General features: G+C 46.5%; 1 protein-coding gene across 8 annotated transcripts in view; it reads right to left on the bottom strand.

Annotated features, from left to right (window-relative positions):
* washc2c (WASH complex subunit 2C) overlaps window positions 1-24,261 on the bottom strand; it is a 55,588-nt gene that overhangs the window by 31,179 nt on the left and 148 nt on the right. For all 8 annotated transcript variants that reach the window (XM_080215887.1, XM_080215886.1, XM_080215892.1 and 5 more), the window contains exons 2-11: window positions 23,740-23,898; window positions 18,297-18,434; window positions 16,722-16,886; window positions 11,572-11,637; window positions 9,484-9,657; window positions 6,596-6,689; window positions 2,754-2,809; window positions 2,139-2,204; window positions 289-387; window positions 104-191 (exon numbers count right to left, since the gene is read on the bottom strand). In XM_080215887.1, coding sequence (XP_080072013.1) covers window positions 104-191; window positions 289-387; window positions 2,139-2,204; window positions 2,754-2,809; window positions 6,596-6,689; window positions 9,484-9,657; window positions 11,572-11,637; window positions 16,722-16,886; window positions 18,297-18,434 — 946 coding nt within the window. In that variant the 5' untranslated portion in view covers window positions 23,740-23,898. The remainder of the gene's footprint in view (window positions 1-103; window positions 192-288; window positions 388-2,138; window positions 2,205-2,753; window positions 2,810-6,595; window positions 6,690-9,483; window positions 9,658-11,571; window positions 11,638-16,721; window positions 16,887-18,296; window positions 18,435-23,739; window positions 23,899-24,261) is intronic.

Below are 24,261 nucleotides of genomic sequence, written 5' to 3'. Positions count from 1 at the left end.
AAATCCATCGTTTCACATTACCCCTCCCCCCAACTCTCCCCCCCCAACTCCCCACTCCACCCCCCCCCCCCACCCCAACCCTTCCCCAAAAATCAATAATTACGCGGTCTTTCTTCCCCTGGGGTCTTGGGGCTTTCTCCTTGAATGCGTGCCGCTAGCTCTTCTGCGAAGGAGGACTGTCCCATCTTCCTCTGCAGGGAAAAGGTGGTGGAGATGAAGCCAGTCAAAGCTGTCCTTTGAACATGATTCCCACCAGTATAAGTATCGGAGAGTGAAAAGCCCACTCACCGTGCTGGTCAGATCCTCATCATCCTCCTCCTTATCCGACTCGTGAAACAAATCGGAATCTTCATCTTCATCCTCGTCACTGATCAGCTGCCGCTGTTTCTACAACAACAACTTGCATTTATATAGCACCTAAAATGCAGTGGAAACACATCACAGCGCTGCATGGGAGCATTACCAGATGAAATCCGACCTTGCGCCACATGAGATAACAGTGACAGGTAACCAAAAGCTTGGTCAAAGGGGTAGCTTTTAAGAAGCATCTTGAAGAGGAGCGCCCAGGGAAGGAATTCCAAAGCCTACGGGCCGAGGCTAACGAAGGCACAGCTGCCTTGGGTGGAGTGCCAGGCTGCGCAAGAGGCCAGGAGGATGTAGGAAATTCTCGGCCGTTTGTGGGGTTGGAGGTCAGTGATCAGGAGTCAACAGGCTCCGGGGAAAGATTTGAAAACAAAGATGAGAATTTGTTTTTAAAATCAAGGCTTTTATGGAATAAAATGATTCCAAAACACTGCTTAATGGAGTGAACGGTCACTCAGGAAATCTGCAGAGATTTTAAACCACATTGAAATTGCATGATCAGCAGTTGCTTCATTGCTAACTGTACATCTGTCCTTATTTTTGCAAGTGTGTTTTCCAACTTATTAAATACAATTCTGCTGTGATCCTAAAGTTTCCTGTAGCCTCACCTACCTTCAGACAACACGGGCACAGGCCATAAATCTCAGCCAGGCCCGTGTCTGTTGCTGTAATCCATCTTTCCTGGATGCCGAACCTACAATTGTATAAAACCCAGAGTACTGCTTACAGCTCTGATCACCACACTACAGCAAAGATGTGACAGCGCTGGACAGGGGGCAGAGATTCACCAGGAGGCTGCCTGAGCTGGAGTGTTTCAGCTATGAGGAGACGCTGGATAGGCTGGGGTTGTCTTCCCTCAGAGCAGAGAAGGCCGAGGAGGTGCGCAAAATTATGAGGGACATAGGTAGGGGGAAACAGGAAGAAACTTTTCCTGAGGGGTGAACAACCAAGGGGCCCAGATTTAAGATATCAGGCAGGAAATTTAGAGGGGATTTTGGGGAAAAAGCTTTTTCACCCAGCGGGTGGTTGGAATCTGAAACTTGTTGCCTGGAAGGGTGGTCGAAGCAGGAACCCTCACAACATTTAAGAAATATTTAGATGAGCACTTGAAATACCAGAGCATACACAGCTAAGGTCCAAGTGCTGGAAAGTGGGATTAGAATAGATAGGTGCTTGATGGCTGGCACAGACATGATGGGTTGAAAGGCCTCTTCTGTTGTTGTAAAACTGACACTAAGTGTCACGTGACCAGGCAGCGTGACTATGAGAATATGAGCTGTGGGCTGTCTCTCGTCACTCAGTGTCACTCCACCCAGCGAGGGGGCTTTGCTGTGGTGTAAGGCACAAACTTCCTCAGCTGTTCTGACTCATTGCAGACACAGGTGGCCAATGTTTTCAACCAGGATTCAGCTTGCCCGTGCAGTCAGGAGCACTGACCGTCATCCCTTCTCCACCTGGAGAGCAAGGCAGAGACCTTGCTCTGAGGTCCCCAAAGCAACCGCTGCCCCAGCTGGGATCAGTGTTCCCAGCAGAGGCCGAGCAAAAAAAAACCCGAGCTCCTATTCTGTGTGTGTTTGGTAGTTGCACCAGTGTATTTTATCCCTTAATTTAACAGAGACACTCAGAGGGAGTTTGGATTTGAAAATATCATCCCTTTTAACATGAATCAAATAAAACACTTGTAATTTTTTTTAAAGTTTCTTGTGAAACAAGTGGCAGAAATGAATAGTTCTAAACCTTCAAAGACAACACGTGCAGTCATGATAAATACATACGTGGACCGACTTGAGTGGCTTCTGCTCATCATCCTCGCTTTCACCCACAAAGTCATCCCCGGACTCCTGTAGAGGTTGCACAGAACAACAGTCCAGTGACTAACAAGGCAGTTGCAGATGGGTGAATGATGTGGGAGTGTCTGATTCTAAATAACATTTGGATTAATATAAAGCTTAAGCAGTTTGAGTAGGGGAGTGTTGGGTTCTGCGGAGTCGGGATTTCCTCCGGGTGCTCCAGGCTCCTCCCACAGTCCAAAGATGTGCGGGTTAGATTAATTGGTCATGCTAAATTGCCCCTTATTAGGGGGACCAAGCGAGGATAAATGCATTGGGTTATGGGGATAGAGTGGGAGGGATTGTGGTCAGTGCAGGCTCGATGAGCTGAATGGCCTTCTGCCCAGTATGATTCTATGATCTGCAGCTGGAAGCTGAAATGTTTGAAGTGAGCACATTCTTATTGGTTAACCACAGTGTTGCGGGAAAGGGACCGTAACCCTACTCTGATACCAGCATGGGGGCAGAGATAGCCCCTGGGTACTGCCCGCAGACCCGCGCCACCTGGGTCAGGCAGGCACCAATACTCGCTTCTCCATTAACCTCTTCCTCTCTGCTCACCTCCTCCTTTTCCTCCTCGCTCTCAATGATACTGCCATGTTCACTGTCCACAGACTCTGCACAAAACAGAAGGAATAAATTGAAAAGATCACAGCAGGGAAATCATTACGGAAATCAGTAACTTATAGGATGGCATTGAGCAGGAGAGGATATTTTCATATTTTAAAGAGGAATTGACAAGGTGGAGTTTTCTCGTGAAGGGACAGATTTGAGTGAAAAATCGCTTTCAATTTTCCTTTGCTAGTTTTCAACCCAGTTTTCCATGAACTGGGAGATGCGACTGCGTTCGCCATGAGCACAGGAAGAGAACATTCAAGCATCAACCTGACAGTCAAACACACCAAGAATTACCCCTTCCTTCAACTCCTGCTTCACCAACACAAGTAAATTCCATGCTGGAGAAGGGAATACTCTCCTATTGCTGGAGCACAGGGGTTAGGATGGACACAGCCAGTCACACAGTCAAACTACCCACTACAGCATTCGTTCAATTAAACACAGCCTGGAATAAAGAGCCATCAGTGATAGTGAACGGCTGGATTGCCATGAAAACCAAATTCACTAATGTCTTTGAGGTAAGGAAATCTGCTGCCCTTACTCAGCCTGGCCTATGTGACTCCAGACCCACAGCAATGGGGTCTTAACTGTCCATTGAAACAACTGAACAGGAGGGGAGTTACTTGCTGCAGGTCAGAGGCTAGGAATTCCGTGGCAATTAACTCACCTCCTGACTACCCAAAGCCTGTCCCCCATCTACAAGGCACAAGTCAGGAGTGTGATGGAATACTCCCAATTGCCTGGATGGGTGCAGCTCCCACTCAAGGAGCTCAACATCTTTCAGGACAAAGCAGCCTGTTTGATTGGCACCACATTTATAAACGTTCATTCCTTCCACTATCAACTCACAGCAGCAGTGTGTACTATCCACAAGATGCACTGCAGCAATTCACCAAAGATCCTTAGACAGCACCTTCCAAACCCATGACGACAACATTCTAGGAGGACAAGAGCAGCAGATGCCTCAGAATACCTCCACCTGGAGATTCCCTTCTAAGTCACTCACCATGCTGACTTGGAAATATATCACCGTTCCTTCTTATAACCAGCAAATTGAATAAAATTACTTTTTTTCTTTTTATTCGTTCATGGGATTTGGATATCATTGGCTGGGCTAGCATTTACTGTCCATCCCTGAGCGAATTTTAAGAGTCTGGAGTCACATGTAGGCCAGACTAGGTAAGGACAGCAAGTTTCCTTCCCAAAAGGACATTAGTGAAACAGATGGGTTTTTACAACAAATTGACAATGGTGCCATGGTCACCAGTAGACTTTTCATTCCAAGTTTTTATTGAAATATCCCCAGAACATTACCCTTGGCCTCTGGATTACTAGTCCAATGACAATACCATTACACTAATGCCTCCCCATGAACAAAACGATTAATTCTCGAATGCAACAATAAGGGTCAATCATTAAGCATCTTATTCTGCAATCAGTGTTTTTGCAACACTAAATCTAATATTCATGAAATGACTCAACCATACCATATAATGTCGCTGTAGGTTGCCTGGTTTTAAACATCGTTGCAATGTTGGGGGTATCGATTTCTGTATGACAACCACTTTACTTTTTAATTTCATTAATGGAATGTGGGCAGCGCTGGCAAGGCTCATATTTGTTGCCCACCCCTAACTGTCCTTGAACAGAGTGGCTTGCTGGACCATTTTGGATGCCATTGCTATGGGACCGGAGTCACATGCAGGCCAGACTGGGTGAGGACAGCAGATTCCCTTCCCTAAAGGCCAGGAAGGAACCAGCAACAACAATCAACAATAGTTTTATGGTCACCATTACAGAGATTAGCTTCCAACTCCACATTTTTAATGAATGGAATTGAAATCCATGGTGGGATTTGAAGCGTGTCCCCAGTGCATCAATCTGGGCCTCTGAATTACTAATCTAGAAACACTGCCACTACGTCACCTTCTCCTGACGGGGGAATACCAGAGTGTGGTCAGTTTGATCTGTCTCTGGGGAAATACAGTTGATACACATTTCCTCTGCAATAATGGCATTGTCATTTCTTGATGCAATGAATATTGATTCTGAATTAAATGAAAGACAGACTGAAAACATTAAGCTATAAACTTTCTGCTTTCAGGCTCTTTGAATAGTCAACCCTTCATTTGCATCATCCCATTTAGGCCACAAAGATTAATGGTTCAGTAAAATTTGCAGACGCAAGTAACAGATTCCTGATTTATCATTGCGAGACACCACAAAGAAGGGAGACTGCAATATTTATCTAATTGAGAGAAGATTTGATCATCATTGTCTGATTTTGATAAGTAGTTAGATATAGATTTTGGGGCTGAAGGGATAAAAGATGTGGGAGAAAGGGGGAAATCAGGATATTGAATTCGATAATCAGCCATAATCAAAACGAATGGCAGAGCAGGTTCAAAGGGCTGAATGGCCTCCTCCTGCTTTGAGTTTCTATGTTGCGGTTATGGTCCATTTTAAAGTCACCAAAATGACGCTGTTCATAAATGAATCTGTTGTTACGTGGAGCGGTGAGTGAGTCTGGCGAGTGGAGGAGTGAGTGGTGAACTGTTTGTGAAGGACGATACCATTTGTACTCATGGTTCAGAAGGGAGACCAAATTGACCAGTCACTGTACTGTTTCCTGCACAAAAATGAGTTATGCTCTTTATACAACGGGGTCAGTGGAATTTCTTTAATGAGGGCTGCTCTCTGTGTGTGTGTGTGTGTGTGTGTGTGTGTGTGTGTGTGTGTGTGGGGGGGGGGGGGGGGGAAGAGAAGAGAGAGAGAGAGAGAACTCAGAAGGGAGACAATCCTCAGCATAGGGGACAACCCTCTTCCCTCCGCAGCCTGGTCACAGCTACTGGAACACCGGCATGCCTCACATTCAGCAGATTGTGGGAATATCCCCGAGTCTGCAGCAGACTCGGTGTCTCTGTGACAGGAAACCTGGGCACAGGGACAGCCTGACTCTTAAAGCCCTCACCAGGAGAGAGACCCTCAAGGCCTTCAGTCTGGCTCCCGGCTCCTCTAACTGACCATCAGCTTGGCTCAGGTTGGCTCTGCCTGGTGTTGTATTTTGGGGAACAGGACTCTGGGTGTTGTGGGCACATGCAAACCTTCCCACCATGAAGTCCCAAGGGATGATGCTGCATTTTCCAACGTTTCCCCACCCAGCCCCATTTCCTTACCATCACCCCAATCACAAAAGGGACATTCTTGCTGTAGCTTCACCGCATATAATCAAACCTGGATCCTTTCCTCCCCTGAAAACGCTGTCACTCCAGCCACTTCTCACACACATTGCTACAATAGTTGCCAGCACCAGTCTTGAAAGCTTTGCTGCTTCTGAGCACAAGGCTCCCTCTTTCCACTACCTCCCCACAAGCAATTGTTTACCACAGACCGGATCCTTTGGCCCTAACTCCAGGTTCCTCCTCAATTTCTCTCACATGCCAAACTCTCGGGTCAGGATTTTCCAGCCCTTTCCACTAGCGGATCTTCTACTCCAGCCGAAGATGACCCCTTTCCCAGCAAGTTACCCACTGGCGGGAAGAGCAAGCAAAACTCTCCAAGGCTCTTGTCCATCACATTATTCAAGATAGAAAGGTAGAATGGCCTGGAGCTTATTGTTCCCGGACTGGCAGAGTTTATGGTCTGGTTTCTGTGAAACAGGATGCAAACCTTTGAGGGTGACTGCACGAGTGACCAAGACAGAACACTTTATCAGAGACTGGTAGGCATGAGAAGAGCATGATTCCCCGGAACAGCTAGTTCCCTTTTCACCCCGACTTCAGTACCTTCACTGGAGAGGTCACCCAGGCCAACATCCTCCTCCTCCATAAACTGTTGAGAGCCAATGATATACGGCAGGGGCCTGTCAATGTACAGATCCTGGAATCGAGACAGAAACAAAGCCAGTACATGTAACTGTTACTTAACACGTTTAGAGAGAGATCACCAATTTCTTCAAGTACAATTAGGTTAAGCATCCACGGGGTGAGGGAGTCTCAACCTCCTAATGGCTAGGTGGAACTTGAAACATATGATCCAAGCTGACAATCCAGTGCAGTACTGACAGAGTGCTGCCCTGTCAGAAAGTGCGCCATTCAGATGAAATGTTTAACCACAGCCCCAACAGCAGAGTATCACCACATGGATCCACCATCTCCTTCCAAGAGCAATTCAGACGGTCAATAAATGGGATTTTTCCAGCATTTGCATGTGGAGCATAACACATCATGTACATGATACGTTACAATGGCCAAGCTTACAGCTGGAAATGGATCCCCCCCACCCCTCCACACGAATTTATCATGGCTAATCGACTCAACCCTCACCTTTGGACTGTGGGAGGAAACCCACGCAGACACAGGGAGAGCATACAGATCCCATACAGACAGTTACCTGAGGCAGGAATTGAACCCAGGTCCCTGGCGCTGTGTGGCAGCAGTGCTGGCCACCATCATCATTTGGCCCATCAAGGCCACTCTGCAATTCAATCATGGCTGTTATTTCTCTCATCCCCATTCTCCTGCTTTCTCCCCATTATCCTTGATCCCCTTATTAATCAAGAACATATCTATCTCTGTCTTAAAGACACCAATGACCTGGCCTCCACAGCCTTCTGTGGCAAAGAGTTTCACAGATTCACCACCCTCTGGCTGAAGAAATTCCTCCTCATCTGTTTTAAAGGAGCGTCCCTTTAGTTTGAGGTTGTGCCCTCTGGTTCTAACCTCTCCCACTAGTGGAAACATCCTCTCCATGTTCACTCCATCCAGGCCTCTCAGTATTCTGCAAGTTTCAATTAGATCTCCCTTCAATCTTTTAAACTTCATCGAGTATAGACCCAGAGTCCTCAAATAAGCTCTCCACAAATATGGGTTCCTATTTGGAATAAGAGAGAGCAGGACAGGTAGTGACAGAGAAAAAGAAACGAAAAGGAAAGAAAGAAAGAGATTTGAAACAACTGCCAAAGCTCCAGGACATGGGAGAATGAGGTGAGTCCCCTCCCGTTTAATGAGAGCAACTAACCCCACCCAAGTCAGGAGTCTTTTGTTTCAAACCCACTCCCCCACCCCAGACACAAGTTACTGTAACCTTGGACACAAACATCAGCACTGCACTTTCGGGGCAGCATCTTTCAGGACGAAACATTAAATTGCAGCCCTCTGGGGGTGAATGTAAGAGATTTCACAGCTCTGCCTGAGGAAGAGCAGGCAAACTCACTCACCATGTTTCCAAAGGTGGAAGAATGGTAAACTGTGAAGAACCTCAAAAGGACATAGACAAATTGATGGACTGGGCAGATAGGTGGCAGATGAAGTTTAGTGCAGAGAAGTCAGGTGATTCATTTTGGTAGGAAGAACATGGAGAGACATTATAAGGGGTAAAATTGTTACGGGGGACAGGAGCAGAGGGAGTTGGGCAAACATGTGCACAGATCACTGAAGGCAGCAGGACAGGTGGAGAGAGCAGTTAACAAACAAATAGTATTCTGGGCTTACTAATAAGAGCATAGAACACAATAACAAGGAGATTATGCTGAACCAATACAGATCTCCGCTGTAATATTGTGCGCAGTTCTGGACTCCACACTATAGGAAGGGGGATTGGAGAGTGTGTGGAAGAGGTTTACAGGAATGGTTCCAGGGATTGAGAAACTTCAGTTATGAGGATAGATTGGTGAGGTTGGGACTGTTCTCCTTCGAGAGAAGACAGCTAAGAGGAGATTTGATGGAGATGTTCAAGATCATGAGGGGGCTGGACAGAGTAGATAGAAGCATTCAAGAGAGCATTTGGTAATATTTGAATGGGAACAACGTACAGGAGAATGGGAGAAAGGCAGGGGAATGGCACTATGTCACAATACTCATTTGGAGATGGTGCTGTCATGATGGGCCAAATGGCCTCCTTCCACACTGTAACAATTCAGTAATGCTCCAACTAATAAATAACCTTTAGTTGTCACAAACAGTTATTTACCGCACTCCTTTCCAAATTGGCTGCAGCATTTCTCCACAGGGATTAGATTTCAGAAATACTTCACTCAAGTTGAAATACTTTGGGATTCATGAGGTTACACACACAAACTTATTCCTTCTCATCATGTCAGAGAATGAGAATTATTGGTCTACTGTTCTGCTTGCAATGAGTTAGTGGATTACAAGTAAGACAACTGGGATGTAAACATTATCCTCATTGCACTGTCCTCCTCAAACACCAGGGGCAGGACAGAAACCAACCACAGCTCCGGGACAAGTGATTTCTGCTCGAAAATACACGTGACGTTAGGCGGGGACAATTATCAGGTTGCCCTGTGCTGCTTCCTGACTTTCCACAGCGTACAGTGTGACTGTGTTCAGATTGAAAAGAGGCTGCCTGTGTCCTTGTACTCACCACACCCGAGCAAGTTCCAACGTTCCAACAGACCACACAAGTGGACCGCTTTAGGATGTCACACAAGGTTATCTTTCTAGAAGTCAACATCAACAGGAAAGAGAAAGAAAGAGAGAGAGAGAAAGAGAGCAGCAGAGAAGTAATAAAAAGCTGAGATGGGACATGCCAGTTTGCAGCTATGATTAACGGATTCTCAACACAGTGAGGGAATCAGGCAGACACGAGGTTCAATTCAATGAACAGAAACTTGATCCCCCCCACCCCCTCAGTCACATCCGTCACCATTCACCTTGGGCTCCAGCAGATGTTCCACCCTCTCGTTCACTTCCTCATCCTCAGAGTCCGAGTTTCCGGCTTTGATGTCCAGCTGCTCGAAGGCAGACTCCAGGACTCTCAGTCCGTGGCGCACAGCTTCCTGGACTTTGGGTATTAGCTCTGCCTCCTTCTGCTCCCGTGTTCTCTCCTGCAGGAAACAATCATCAGAAACAAATACTTCAGGACCACGGCAAGAAACTGGGTCAGTGTCTAAGCTAACAGTCAAAAACAGCATAGCACAAATAGTCTCTCGGTCCCAGGTAACCTTTTAACCACTGAAAACAGTAACATCTACATCAAGATAAAATAATTCCCAACATTAACGCTTTGCCACTTGTATGGTTGTTTTGTATTTTTTTAAAATTCATTTACAGGACATGGCCAGCATTTATTACCCATCCCCAATTGCCCTTGAGAAGGTGCTGGTGAGCTGCCTTCTTGAACCACTGCAGTCCCTGAGGTGTAGGTACACCCACAGTGTGGTTAGGGAGGGAGCGCCAGGATTCTGACCCAGCAACATTGAACGGATGGCCAATATATTTCCAAGTCAGGATGGTGAGTGACTTGGAGGGGAACTTGCAGGTGGTGGCATTCCCAGTTACCTGCTGCCCTTGTCCTTCTAGATGGTAGCAATCGTGAGCTTGGAAGATGCTGTCTAAGGAGCCTTGGCAAGTTACCGCAATGCATCTTGTAAATGGTGCACACAGCAGCCACTGTTCATCAGTGGTGGAGGGAGCAAACAAACGTTTGTGGATGGGGTGTCAATCAAGTGGATTGCTTTGTCCTGGATGGTGTTGAGCTTGAGTGTTGTTGAAGCTGCACCCATCCAGGCAAGTGGAGAGTATTCCATCACACTCCTGAGTTGGGGAGTCAGGAGGTGAGTTACTCGCCACAGTATTCCTAGCCTCTGACCTGCTCTTGTAGCCACAGTATTTACATGGCTAGTCCAGTTCTGGTAAATGGTAAACCCCAGGATGTTGATGGTGGAGGATTCAGCTTTGGCAATGCCATCACGGTTTCATTAAAGGGAAGTCGTGTCTGACAAATTTACTAGAGTTCTATGAGGATGTGTCTAGGGCACATGAAGTGGTGGAGGCTGCCTCGCTAAATATTTTTAAGACGCGGGTTGATAGGTTTTTGATAAGCGAGGGGATTAAGGGTTATGGGGAGACGGCGGGAAAGTGGAACTGAGCCACGACAGATCAGCCATGATCTTATTGAATGGCGGGGCAGGCTCAAAGGGCTGGATGGCCTACTCCTGCTCCTATTTCTTATGTTCTTATCTCTCCTGTTGGAGATGGCACTTGTGTGGTATGAATGTTACTTGCCACTTGTCAGCCCAATCCTGGATATTGTCCAGATCTTGTTGCATTTGAACATGGACTGTTTCAGTATCTGAGGAGTCTCGAGTGGTGCTGAACGTTGTGCAATCATCAGTGAACATCTCCACGTCTGACATTATGACAGAGGGAAGGTCATTGATGAAGCAGCTGAAGATTGTTGGGCCTGGGACACTACCTTGAAGGACTCCTGCAGAGATGCCCTGGCGTTAAGATGATTGACTTACAATCACTACAGCCATCTTCTTATGTGCCAGATATGATTCCAACCAGAAGAGGGTTTTCCCCTGTTTCCTATTAGTTCCAGTTTTGCTTGGGCCTCCTCCACACTGAAGTGACATTCTGTAAATGCAGCTCCAATAATGTTAGGAGTTGTCACTCCCACCTCAGCTCAGGAGTTCAGCTCTTTTGTCTATGATTGAACCAAGGTGTTAAAGAGCCCCAGAACCACAAATACACAACAAGAGCAAGCAGGAACAGGAACTCTGACTGACTGATCCAGATGGCCAGCCCAGGGAGGAACTATTGGCAACAGCAGCTGCTGACGAACTTGCTGGCTCCAGTCGGGTCCCAGTACAGACTGGGTCAATCTGAACACAACAACTGTGCAATGTATGGCTCAAGTCAGCACGAATGGCCCAACACTTAAAAAAAAGAGCAAAACAACTGACATGTGAAAACAGGAAGTTGCTCTGACCTTATTAAACGGTTCAGTTACGTACCGGCTCAACTGGTTTCCCTCCGCTCTCTGGCCTCGCTGCTTCTTCCACTTCTTCATCATACACCCTCTGTAACAACAGATTGCCACTGATTGCTTCCACACTTTCAGAAAGAAACCACCACCAAAAACCCACAAATCAAACAATGCCAATTCACTGCCTCCCAACGCCACCAGAGGAGAGGGTAACCGCCTCCCGACACCACTGGGAGGGGGTAACCACCTCCCGACGACACCCGGGGTACATTAATTGCTGCTTCAATACTCAGGGCTGCAGAGCAGAAACAAATGTGGATTGAGTTATCCAGATTTGATTAAAAGCTTCCTGTCTGTGGACTGCAAGCAGAGTTCCTAATGGGAACAAGCTAAATACAAAACAACCTGTAATCAACAAACATGGTCCCCTTTGGATGGCTGGTACAGAAATACCACACTGAGGCCAAAAAGGCGGCCAGTGAAATTTGGGAGTGAAGAACATCACAGGGGCAAGGTAGAGGGGGCTTTACTCTGCATCACACCGAGCTATAATCATGTACATGCTCAGCAACACAAAGCCACGCAGAGCAGCAGTGATTAGAACAAAAATAAATTAGCAATGTCACTTGGGACCTGCTCAAACCAACTAATTCAACAATCCAGAACATGATGGATTTCTCTCAAACTTAACCAGATGAGATGAAACAGACACAAAACATTTACCCCTAACCCATGAAACATAACCATGGTGGCACAGTGGTTAGCACTGCTGCCTCACAGCGCCAGGAACTGGGTTCGATTCCCAGCTTGGGTCACTGTGTGTGGATTCTGTATGTTCTCCCCGTGCCTGCGTGGGTTTTCTCCGACTACTCCAGTCCCCCCCCCCTCCCCACACACACACACACAGTCCAAAAGATACGCGGGTTAGGTGGATTGGCTATGCTAAATTTTCCCTTAGCGTCCAAAGATGTGTAGGTTAAGGGGATTAACTGGGTAAATATCCAGAGTTACAATGATAAGACAGGGAAGAGAGCCTGGGTAAGATGCTCTTTTGGAGAGTCAGTGCAGACTCAATGGGCAGAATGGCCTCCTTCTGCCCTATAGGGATTCTATGGTTCTACAAACTCCTGGAAGAAGAACAAAAATTGCTGATAATACTCAGCAGTTCAGGCAGCATCGCTGGAGAAAGAAGCATAATTAAATTGTGGAACTCCTGGATATCACTAACACTGCAATTAATTATTGAGCCTAATCACCTGTACTTCATAAACCGGCACTGTACTCCACAGGAGCTATCCGAATATCTATATCCATACTTACAACAGTTAGGTTTGTTACAAAGCATCTATTTACCCAGTTACCAATCAAATCAACAGAATAGTACAGCCATTGCTACAACTCTCTCACTCATGGTCATCTTACTTTGAAACCGTTATGTGCTAACAGTGGTGAACGGTTGCTAGTTTAGCTTTCCCAGTCTACTGCTGGGGTGTTTCCCTCTGGGACGTTTCCAGCCTTCGTTCCTTCTGTTTGGTGTAACTAAAGGTTTGAAAATGGACGTTGCTCCATCAGTGAATAAATTCTACATCAGAGTTTCAAATCCCGTCAGCACCCGGAATAGCAGATTTGAACAAAATCAATGGTTTTAAACATTAGGTGCCCAAATGAGCCCAACACAATGCACCTAAAATATTTCACCAACAGAAGATGCTAGAATACCATGCGGTGCTGTAATGGTTTCGAGGTTAACTGGACTGATACCCAAAATGAATGGGTTACCTTATAAGGAAAGGTTGAGCAGACTGGGCTTGTACACATGGGGGTTCAGAGTAAGGGGCGACTTGGTTGAAGTCTACAAGATCCTGAATGGTATTGACAAGGTGGATGTGAGCAGGATGTTTCCTGTTGTGGGAGAGTCCAGAACTAGGGGGAATTGACTTAAAAAATAGGGGGTGCCCTTATAGGACAGAAATGAGGAGAAGTTTTATCGCTGAGGGTTGTACGACTTCCTGCCTCAGAAGGTGATGGGGGAGAGGGGTCACTGTATACTTATAAAAATATTCAGTGACCCCCCCCCCCACCCCTCTTATTGGGCAAGGCAATCAAAGGTCACGGGGGGTAGACGGGAATGTGGAAGGCAACCCAGATAGATCGGCCATGATCTTATTGAATGGTGCAGCAGGCTCAAGGGGCCGAATGGCCTACTTCTGCTATTTCACTTGTTGGTATGAAACACAGACGTTTACTATAAACCTGTTTTACAGAAACAAGATTACTCTTATCGTCCTTTAATATTAAATATACATGGCAGTACAATTGTGGGCAAATCTATCTGTCCACAAGCACCGACAGCAGCACACCTCTCGCTCATCCGGTTTTGAGTATTGTCTCAATGGAGAACTGAAAGTCTTCAATTGCCATTAGCACCATGTCAGTATCTGGGACGGCATGGTGATTAGCACTGCAGCCTCATAGCACTCGAGACCTGGATTCGATTCCTGGCTTAGGTCACTGTCTGTGTGGAGTGTGCACGTTCTCTTCGTCTCTGTGTGGGTTTCCTCCGGGTGCTCTAGTTTCCTCCCACAGTCCAAAGATGTGTGGGTTAGGTTGATTGGCCATGTTAAATTTCCCCCGAGTGTCAGGGGAGCTAGCAAATACGAGGGGTTAAGGAGGATAGGGCCTGGGTGGGATTGTCGTGGGTGCAGGCTCCATGAGCTGAATGGTCTCCTTCTGCACTGTCGGAATTCTGTGATCTAGAGAATTACATTATATAACATTGGGAAAACTTTTCCATTCTGGGCACCCAGTGTCAGAAGATTAAGTGAAAGGAGAACTGAGGTATTGAAATGATTGGAGGATTTAATAGGATGGACGGAGAGAACCTATTTCCTCTGGCAAGAATCGCAGAACAAAGAGGCACAACTTTAAAACGAGCACAAAAATTTGAGACTGTGATTGATGGACCTTCGCTTGGTGAGGAATTCTAATACAGAACCAGAGTTATTAATAGATAAAATTTAGATGGACACCAGCCATACATAAGAAATAGGAACAGGATTAGACCATTCGGCCCATCAAGCCTGCTTCACCATTCAATACAATCAAGGCTGATCTTGAGTTTCAACTTCACTTTCCTGCCTGCTGTCCATATTTCTCAATTCCCCCAGATACCAAAAACCTGTCTAACCCCAATCTCAACTATATTTAACAATGGAGCATCCACAACCCTCTGGGGAAAAGAATTCCAAATATTCATAGCCCTCTCAGTGAAGAAATCTCTCCTCAGAGTTCAAAGAGCCCCTTATCCTGAGACTGCGCCCGCGTGCTTTAGGTTCCCCAACCAGAAAAAATAATCTCTCAGCATCCATCCTGTCAAAACCCCCTTCTGATTTCTCTAAGTTGCAATGAGATCGCCTCTCAATCTTCCAAACCAGAAACTACAGCCCCAATTTTCACATCACAGGACAACTGGGGTAGCACAGTGGGACCCAGGTTCAATTCCCAGTTTGGGTCATGGTCTGTGTAGAGTTTGCATGCTCTTCCAGTATCTGCATGGGTTTCCTCCGGGTGCTCTGCTCTCCTCCTACAGTCCAAAAGACGTGCTGGTTAGGTGTGCTGGCCATGCTAAATTCCCCCTTAGTGTACCCAACAGGCACCGGAGTGTGGCGACTAGGGGATTTTCACCGCAACTTCATCGCAGTGTTAACGTAAGCTTACTTGTGACAGTAATAAACAAACTTTAAACAAACTGTAAATCCCTTCATCCCAGGGACCACAGTCTAACTAAACAGCGGAAAACACTCAAGGGGCTGTTCCTACGTTAAGTTACTGAACACTCGGAGGTTAGGCGTGCATAGCTTGGATACAGAGCAAAAAGCTCCCTGTCATTCTCAATCCAGCATCATCTGTTTTATCTTGAATTTATTCCACCTTTTCATTATCCAACGAGAGGGGAAATCACTTGCACTGCCTGGCCTTGGCTGTCCTTACTTTCACACCGTATATTCCTACCCTCTTAAGAGTTTCTGATGTTTCGGAAACAAAATAGTCAAGACACTGCAAATTCGTAAATATTTCTGATGATTTTTTTCAGGAGAGAGATTTCCCGTGAAAGATGTGGAAGTATGTCCAGTTAGCCAAACAATACTTCCTTCCTTTGGGGGACACAGGCATCACTGTTAAGACACTGAGAATACAATGGCCTGGTGGTATTAGCACCAGCTAATATTGCTATAATAAGCTATATTTGGGTTGGACTCGCAATCCAAAAACTCAGCTAATGTTCTGGCGACCCGGGTTCGAATTCAGCCATGGCAATGGAACTTGAATTCAATAAAAAAAAGTCCGGAATTATGAATCTACTGATGATCATGAAACCATTGTCGATTGTCGGAAAAACACATTTGGGTCACTAATGCCCTTTAGAGAAGGAAATCTGCCGTCCTTAACCGGTCTGGCCTACACATGATTCCAGAGCCACAGCAACAGGGTTGACATTCAAATGCCCTCAGGCAACTAGGGATGGGCAATAAATGCTGGTCAGCCAGCAAGTTTCATGTCCCACAAATGAATAAACAAAAATTTATTGCCCATACCTAGTTGCCCTTGAACTGAGTGTCCTGCTTGGCCATTTCAGACGGCAGTTAAGAGCCAACCACATTTCTGTGGCTCTGGAGTCACATGTAGGCCAGGCCAGGTAAGAATGGCAGATTTCCTTCCCTAAAGGGCATTAGTGAACCAGATGGGTTTTCAACAACAGTTATTGTTGAAGCAATGATAGTTGCCACGGACACCATTACCCAGAGTAGCTTTTACACTCCAGCCTTGTTTAGTGAGTTTAAATATCCCCCGCCACGTATGGATTTGAACCCTGCTCCCCTTGATCACTGGACCAGCGCTATTACCACTACACCATCATCCGGAGATTAACACCAGACAGTGATGGATTGGGTCCCAGCTCAGAAAAGGCTCCATAGAAGCCAAGATTCTATTCAGGGAACAGAAGGTTGATAGCAATCAAGACATTTCCAGAGGCTAGAAGAGGTGAGCACACAATGGAACGGTGGTACCTCTGGCCTGGTCCCTGCGGCGCGCACCTAAACCACGCACACTGCCCCATCGTCTGTCCAAGGTGGGCTCGGAACAGCAAGGAAATCGGCATATACTCCCTGTACTCACATTTTCGATGAACTGAATGTTTGATAGCATCAGGAAATCATTGAAAACGTTATGGAGGCGCGAGTCCGTGGCCTTGGTGCGCTGAACCAGGCCATCGAGCTGCTTCTCAATCTCGTGTGTGCGAGACAGCATCCGCTGTGAAAAATCTTGCAGAAATAGGAGCAGCTGTTGGCAGATAATAAAACATCACTTACACATGCACGTTCACTTAGAATCACCGAGACCATCTCAAATAACCAGTCTTGTTATACCTCCTTACTACAAGTTCCTATCCTGCCCTCCCCCCAAATCTATCTGTCCAACACTCCCCCCTCTCCCCCGCAATCCGGCCAAGGCGACACCGACTGCCATCGCCACCCAAACCCAGAAGATGGATATTGTGTGCTTGCGTGGGTTTTCTCCGGGTGCTCCGGTTTCCTCCCACACCCCAAAGATGTGCTAGTAGGTTGATTGGCAGTAATAAATTGTCCCTAAATTAGTTTCCCCTCAATGTGGATGGCCCATGGGTGAAGGGGGGGACTGGCGGCGTTAGGATGGTGGCGCAGGCTCGTTGGGCCGAAGGGTCTGTTTCCCGTGCTGTGTTGTTCTTTGTTCATTACTGTGGATCTGGAGGCACATGTAGGCCAGGCCAGGAAAGCTTGCAGATTTCCTTGCCTAAACGACATCAGTGAACCAGATGGGTTTTACAACAATCGATGCTAAATAGTTTTTTGGTCACTGATACTGATGCTTGCTTTCAATTCCAGATTTACGGACTGAATTTAAGTTCCAGCAGCTGCCACGGTGGGATTTGAACCTGTGTCCCCGGAGGGTTAGCCTGGGCCTCTGGATTCAGTGATATTACCATAATATCATTGTCTCCTGTGACACAAACAGCGTCCCATCCTTCCCTTAGGCAGTGTTATCATACTCCTATTTAGCGACAGTTCAGTGTCCAGTGAGGTAAATCATAGGAACAGCCCAAAACAAATGGTCAAAGGGTGTCCAGCAATTGGACAACATATACTGTTCACATTTCAGTCTGTCCAACACCACAGAAGCTGCATTGTGGTTTGGGGATCACAGAATCCCTACATTCGGCCAATTGAGTCTGCACCCACATTCCAATGAAGCATCTTACCTTATCCTATCCCCATAACACCACATATTTAACCCACTCATCCCCGCTATGAACACAGAGACAATTTAGCATGGCCAATCCACCAAATCTGGACATCTTTGGAGTGTGGGTGGAAACCCACACAGACATGGGGAGAATGTGCAAAGTCCCAAAGCCAGAATTGAACCTCGGTACCTGGTGCCGTGAGGCAGCAGTACTAACCACTGCGCCACCCCTCCCGTTGGCGTGGGAGACAAGAAGCTGTCATTTTAAGGAGGCACAGCAATTTAAAGGGACAAACACAGCCAGAAGACCACACGCCCACTCCTCCAAAGAGGTGAGCACCATACATGGAAAGTGGAAGGAAACCAGAAATAGTCACAAGGATTGCAGCATAAGTCTTGCACGTTACACAATGAACGCAGCCAAAGACAGAAACAGGAATTATTGCGGCAAACTGCGATGGCAGCACTTACCCCAGCGTCCGCACCAAGGGACCAGCTCCCACTGGCTTTGTGGATTTCATCCAAACTCCATGGTCGCTCCCAGACAGGCTCAGCCTCACAGCCATTCTGTCCCAGGGCACTGTTACCGGTCACCGAGGGCCCATTCATCTATCACAGGAGAACAAGTCGTTAACACCACGCATGCTCAAGGGCTGGCAATTAGCAGCACTGACAACACAACACAGAACCTCAGGGAAACATGTGACAGAGTGAGAGCACACAGAACAATTTAAATTCACAACACTACTCTTTGTCTGCTCTCAATTAAATTGGTGCCACTACTTGCTTTAACCGCACGGAGGAATCTTAGTGAGGGCACGCAAAAAGACATTTTTCTATAATTTAATGTTGACTACCCACTGCTTCTAAAACTGTTGCAGAATTGAAATCATTAACCATTTACTGATTGACTCCTGTGACATGGTTTTAGTATATGGTACAAAGATGAACTTATGAGCGGCACGGTGGCACCATTGTTAGCTCTGGTGCTCCACAACATCAGAGACCTGGGTTTGACTCGGGTCACTGTCTGTGTGAAGTCTACATGTTCTATCCGCGTCTGCGTGGGTTTCCTCCCACAGTCCAAAGATGTGCAGATTTGGTGGTTCGGCCACGCTAAATTGTCCCTTAGTGTCGGGGCTGAGCAGGGTAAATACATGGGGTGGGGGTGGTGGTGGTGGTGGGTGGGATTGTGGTCGGTGCAGGCGCAATGGGCCAAATGGCCTCTTTCTGCACTGCAGGGATTCTAGCGGGGATTTATCGATCTTGACAGTGGATTCCTTGCGGAACCTGAAGCAGGCAGTAGCATCAATCTAATCAGTTACAAAATAAAAGCAGCCTTGGGAATAAAGGAAAAACAGAACCCAAAATGCAGAGTCCAACCAGTGATGCTGCTGTTGCTTCGAATTCACAAGAACACGCGAGCATTGAGAGATAATTCAGCTGGGCGTTTTTTGGATATTTGTGAATTAAAGTCCACAAGTGTCAACCAGCGTTCATTAGATAGGCTTTCAATAAAGTCTCACATAACAGACTACAATATAAAGTAAAAGCACATGGGACTGCAGGCAATGTCTTGATATGGATAGAAAACTAGTTAGCAGATAGGATACAAAGAGTTGGCGTAAATAAGTCCTTTTCTAATTGGCAGTCAGGATCAAATGGGGTTCCACAGGGATTTGTGCTAAGACCCCCAACTGTTCACATTGTATTTTAATGATTTGGAAGAGGAAACTAAATGTATTGTCTCCAAATTTGCAAATGATACAAAGTTGGCTGGGAGGGTGAGCTGTGAAGAGGACGCAGAGAAGCTTCAGTGTGATTTGGACAGGCTGAGTGTGGGCATCTGCATGGCAGATGCAGTATAATGTGGATAAATGTGAGGTTATCCACTTTGGGAGCAAGAATAGAAAGGCAGATTATCTGAATGGGTGTAAATTGAGAGAGGTGGATACTCAGCAAGACCTTGGTGTCCTCATACGCCACTCGCTGAAAGTAAGCATGCGGGTACAGCAGGCAGTAAAGAAGGCAAATGGTATGTGGCCTTCCTAGCGAGAGGATTTGAGTATAGGGATAGGGATATTTTGCTGCAATTGTACAGGGTGTTGGTGAGGCCACACCCGGAGTAATGTGCGCAGTTTTGTGTCCTTATCTGAGGAAGGACGTCCTTGCTACAGAGGGAGTACAGCAAAAGTTTACCAGGTTGATTCCTGGGATGGCAGGTCTGCCATAATGAGGAAAGACTAAGTCGTTTAGAACTACATTCACTGGAGTTTGGAAGAATGAGAGGGCATCTCATAGAAACTTGTAAAATTCTAACAGGGTAGACTCAGCGAGGATGTTCCCAACAGTGGGGAGTCCAGAACCAGGGCCACAGTTTGACAATAAGGAGAAAACCTTTTTAGGACTGTGTTGAGAAGAAATTTCTTCACCCAGAGTGGTGAATGTGTGGCATTCACTACCACAAAAAGTATTCGAGTCCAAAATGTTGCGTGATTTCAAGAAGAAATGAGATACAGCTTATGAGGGGAAAGGTGGGTTCAGGATTTTGAATTCAATGATCAGTCATGATGAAAATGAATGGTGGAGCAGGCTAGAAGAGCCGAATGGTCTCCTCCTGCTTCCAGTTTCTATGGTTCTATGTCTGAAGGAGTTTCATGGGAACATTATCAGACAAACATTGGTGCTGTCACGTAAGGAGATATCGAAACAGGAAACCAAAAGTTTGATCGAAGAACAGACAGCAAAATGGATGCAAGAAATAAGAGTAGACCATTCGGCCCATCAAGCCTGCTCTACTATTCAACATGATCATGGCTGACCTTGGGATTCAGCTCCATTTGCCCACCCACTCCCAGAAACAAAAAAAAACTGCCTCTCCCAAACCCTAAATCTAATCAGTGATGGAGTATCCACCATCCCCGGGGTGGGGGAATTCTAAAGATACACAATCCTTTCATTAATTTCTCCACATCTGAGTCCTGAATAACCAGGACCCCCCCTCCTTACCCTGACACCATGCACCTTACCCCCCCTCCCAGGATCAATGGAAACCATCTCTCAACATCCACTCTATCAGACCCCTTTCCAAATTTTGTAGCTGTCAATGAGATAGCCTCTCATTCTTTTAAAGTTCAGAGAAGTTTAAAGTTTTAAAGTTTATTTATTAGTGGCACAAGCAGACTTACAATAACATTGCAATGAAGCTACTGTGAAAATCCCCTAGTCGCCACACTCCAGCACCTGTTCCGATAAACTGAGGGAGAATTTAGTGCAGCCAATGCTACCTAACCAGCACGTCTTTCGGACCATGCTATTGACCCAATTCACACTTGTCAAAAGACAAGCAACCTTGTGCCAGACAGCAACTGAGTGAACCCGGGCTTGTACTCTCTATCCTTCCTTAAACGTGGAGATCAAAATTCCAAAGATGTGCGGATTAGGTGGATTGGCCATGCTAAATTGCTCCTCCCTCCGTGTCGGGGGATTATCTAGGGTAAATGTTACAGTGATAGGACCTGGGTAGATTGTGGTTGGCGCAGACTCGATGGGCCAAATGGTCTCCTTCTGCACTCTACATTCTATGATCCGATGCACACGGTATTCCAAATGTGGTCTCACCATAACCCTGTACAACTGTAGCAACACTTCTTTATTCATGTACTCCAATCCCCCTGCAATAATGACCAACATGCCCACCCCTAATGGCCTTTCTGCACAGAGATTTAGGGGGTAGACAAGAACACTGACAGTCTGGACAGCTGAATGCAAAGCTGTCAAAGATACCATGAAAGCAATCAGGCACACAAAGCCAGAATCGGAAGAGCACAGACTTCTGAGTTGGAGATTACAGAGAAAGGTCGCAGGGAGGGGAGATCAAGAAGAAATTTAATTAAAAAGGACAGGAGCACAGGGAAAGAGCTAGAATAGTCAATCTGAATATAGGAAAAGCATGAATAGAGATGCCCTATTTTAAGGTAGATCAAATAACCAAATAAATTAAATCAAATAAACTGCAGGACAAAATTAAAGTGACAGCCCCTTAAAGCGATACTGTCTCAAACAAGAACAAATCACAAATGAGACTGAAATCAAACTGAAATGTGGTTAAAGGGATCGATAATGCACCCCAGTCCCTGTGGTGCCCAGCGGGCATGGAAGGCCTCGATGGTTCCAGTGGACACCATGTGCTCCCTCTCCAGGACAACCAGCACCAAAGTGGTAGAAGGGCAGACAATTGGGTCAGATGACCCCCTCATTCTCCCGCTGCCTGGACATGTTGAAGGTAAGTTTGGCCAGGCCAAAGTTCTCAAAGAGGTTCCCCCTCCTTCCCCTTCTGCACCGGGTGGCCACTGATCAGGAGCATGGGGCTGACGTGCAATCAAAACCGTAACAAAACGTTTCTCAAATAACTGAAAAGGGAGTGCAGTGTAAAACAACCTATACATACATGGTCCACACATGCCACAAGGCCACAAAGGCTGCTGGCACCTTGGAAGTCCATGAACCAATGCAACCTATGATAATATAGCACTGCTGGTGCAACACCCTCCAGCCCAGGTCCCCAATGTTAAGAGGGAGGATTCCTCTGTACAGGGACCTGCAAGGAGTTACAAAGACCCCTCAGGTCTACGAGCCGGAGCTCCACATCATAATTCAAGCCATACAACTTGTGGGAAAAATACATCACCAGGGCAAAGCCCACGTTTGTCTGCATTGAACTCAGTGACATTGAATATTTATCACATTAAACCTCCTATCCAGCTTTAACCAGGACTCATACAACCCTCGCGCTCTGTTAATTTCAATATTTTCAATCCTTTTCTACAAGCGTTTTGTGGATCTTTCCAAACAATATGGTCACATAACCATACTCTTCAACCAATCCCCAGTCCAAAGATGTGCAGGTTAGGTTGATTAGACGTGCTAAATTGCCCCTTCGTATCCAGAGATGAAGGTTAGGAGGGCTAGCAGGGTAAATAAGTGGGGTTATGAGGATCATGCCAGGGTAGAACGCTCTGCTGGAGGGTCAATGCAAACTCAATGGGTCCAACAGCCACCTCCTGCACTTTAAGGATTCTACGATTTTAAAAAAATGACACAACTTTGCGCTTTGAATCAGGAGTCAATGGCAGTGGGAAATGAAACACTTGCCTACTTTTTTTTAAATGCGTTCATGAGGTATGGTCATTGCTAGCGAGGTCACATTTCTTGCCCATCATTAACTGCCCCTTAAGAATGTAAGCCAACACCTGTAGCCACTGCAGTTCACATGGTGTAGGTACAGCCACTGTGCTGTTAGGAAGGGAGCTCCAGGTTTTTGATCCAGCGACAGTGATGAAGACCTAATGTCAGCAACAAGCTGACTCCTGTGTCAGGTACAGCAACGGGTAAACAAAGCCCCCTGCACTGGCTCAGAAGGGCGCTCCCACCACACCAATGTCACATTTTCCTTTTGCCTGCATCATCATTTCTTACTGCTGGAATAAATTTGTAGCACTGGGCTGTTTATTTCATATAGGCTCTTGAATATCGATGACATGGCCTTTAACTGTGTAAAGTTAAAACTGGGGCTAACTTCCCGAGGCTAGCTCACAACATGGGCATCACAGTGGCTGGCACTGCTGCCTCACAGCACCAGGGATCCAGGTTCAATTACGTCCTTCAGTCACTGGCTGTGCAGAGTCTGCACATTCTCCCCGTGTCCACGTGGGTTTCATCCCACTGTCCAAAAGACATGCTGGTTAGGTACACTGGCCATGCTAAATTCTCCCTCAGTGTATCCGAGCAGGCGCCAGAGTCTGGTGACTAGAGGATTTTCACAGTAACTACACTGTACTGTTAGTGTAAGCCTACTCATGACACTAATAAATAAACTTTAAAAAACACCAGATACTTCAAGTCAATGTCTTACCTTGGAGGGCTAACTGTTGCTCACCATCACTGCAGGTGAAATGGCAAAACACCAACCCAATGGGATTGTAGATCAGAAGTTTTACCAGACTAACCGACAGACTGATGGGCAGAATGTTTCAAAAAGATGTTTTATTCCACTTGCGATGGCATCTGGGGTCTGCAGAACAGAAACATTATCACCATCAATCCCTGTACAGGCTCCAGCCACCAACAGTGACCACCAACCATCACTTAGCAATCCAATCCTCTATAACAGGAGCCCCCCAAGGCAGGAGTGCGGGGGGGGGAGGGGGAAACATTCAGCAACTCAATGTTCAGGCAGCTTTTCCTACTTTATGATCATTTTAAGTCACGGGATGTGGAGAGTGGGGGGGGGGGGTCAGGGTGAGGGTGAGAGGGGGTGTTGGTGCTGACAATTCACAGCTGAACCCTCAATGGAAGCTCAGGGACTGTGTGGGGGGGGGGGGGGTAAATAGACCCCCACAATGAGGGCAGGGGGACAGGGGCAAGAACCCCTGCT

Source organism: Carcharhinus amblyrhynchos, chromosome 31 (genome assembly GCF_965287045.1).
Source record: "Carcharhinus amblyrhynchos chromosome 31, sCarAmb.v2.hapA, whole genome shotgun sequence".
NCBI lineage: Eukaryota > Metazoa > Chordata > Chondrichthyes > Carcharhiniformes > Carcharhinidae > Carcharhinus > Carcharhinus amblyrhynchos.
This window is presented reverse-complemented; position numbering and strand designations above follow the sequence as displayed.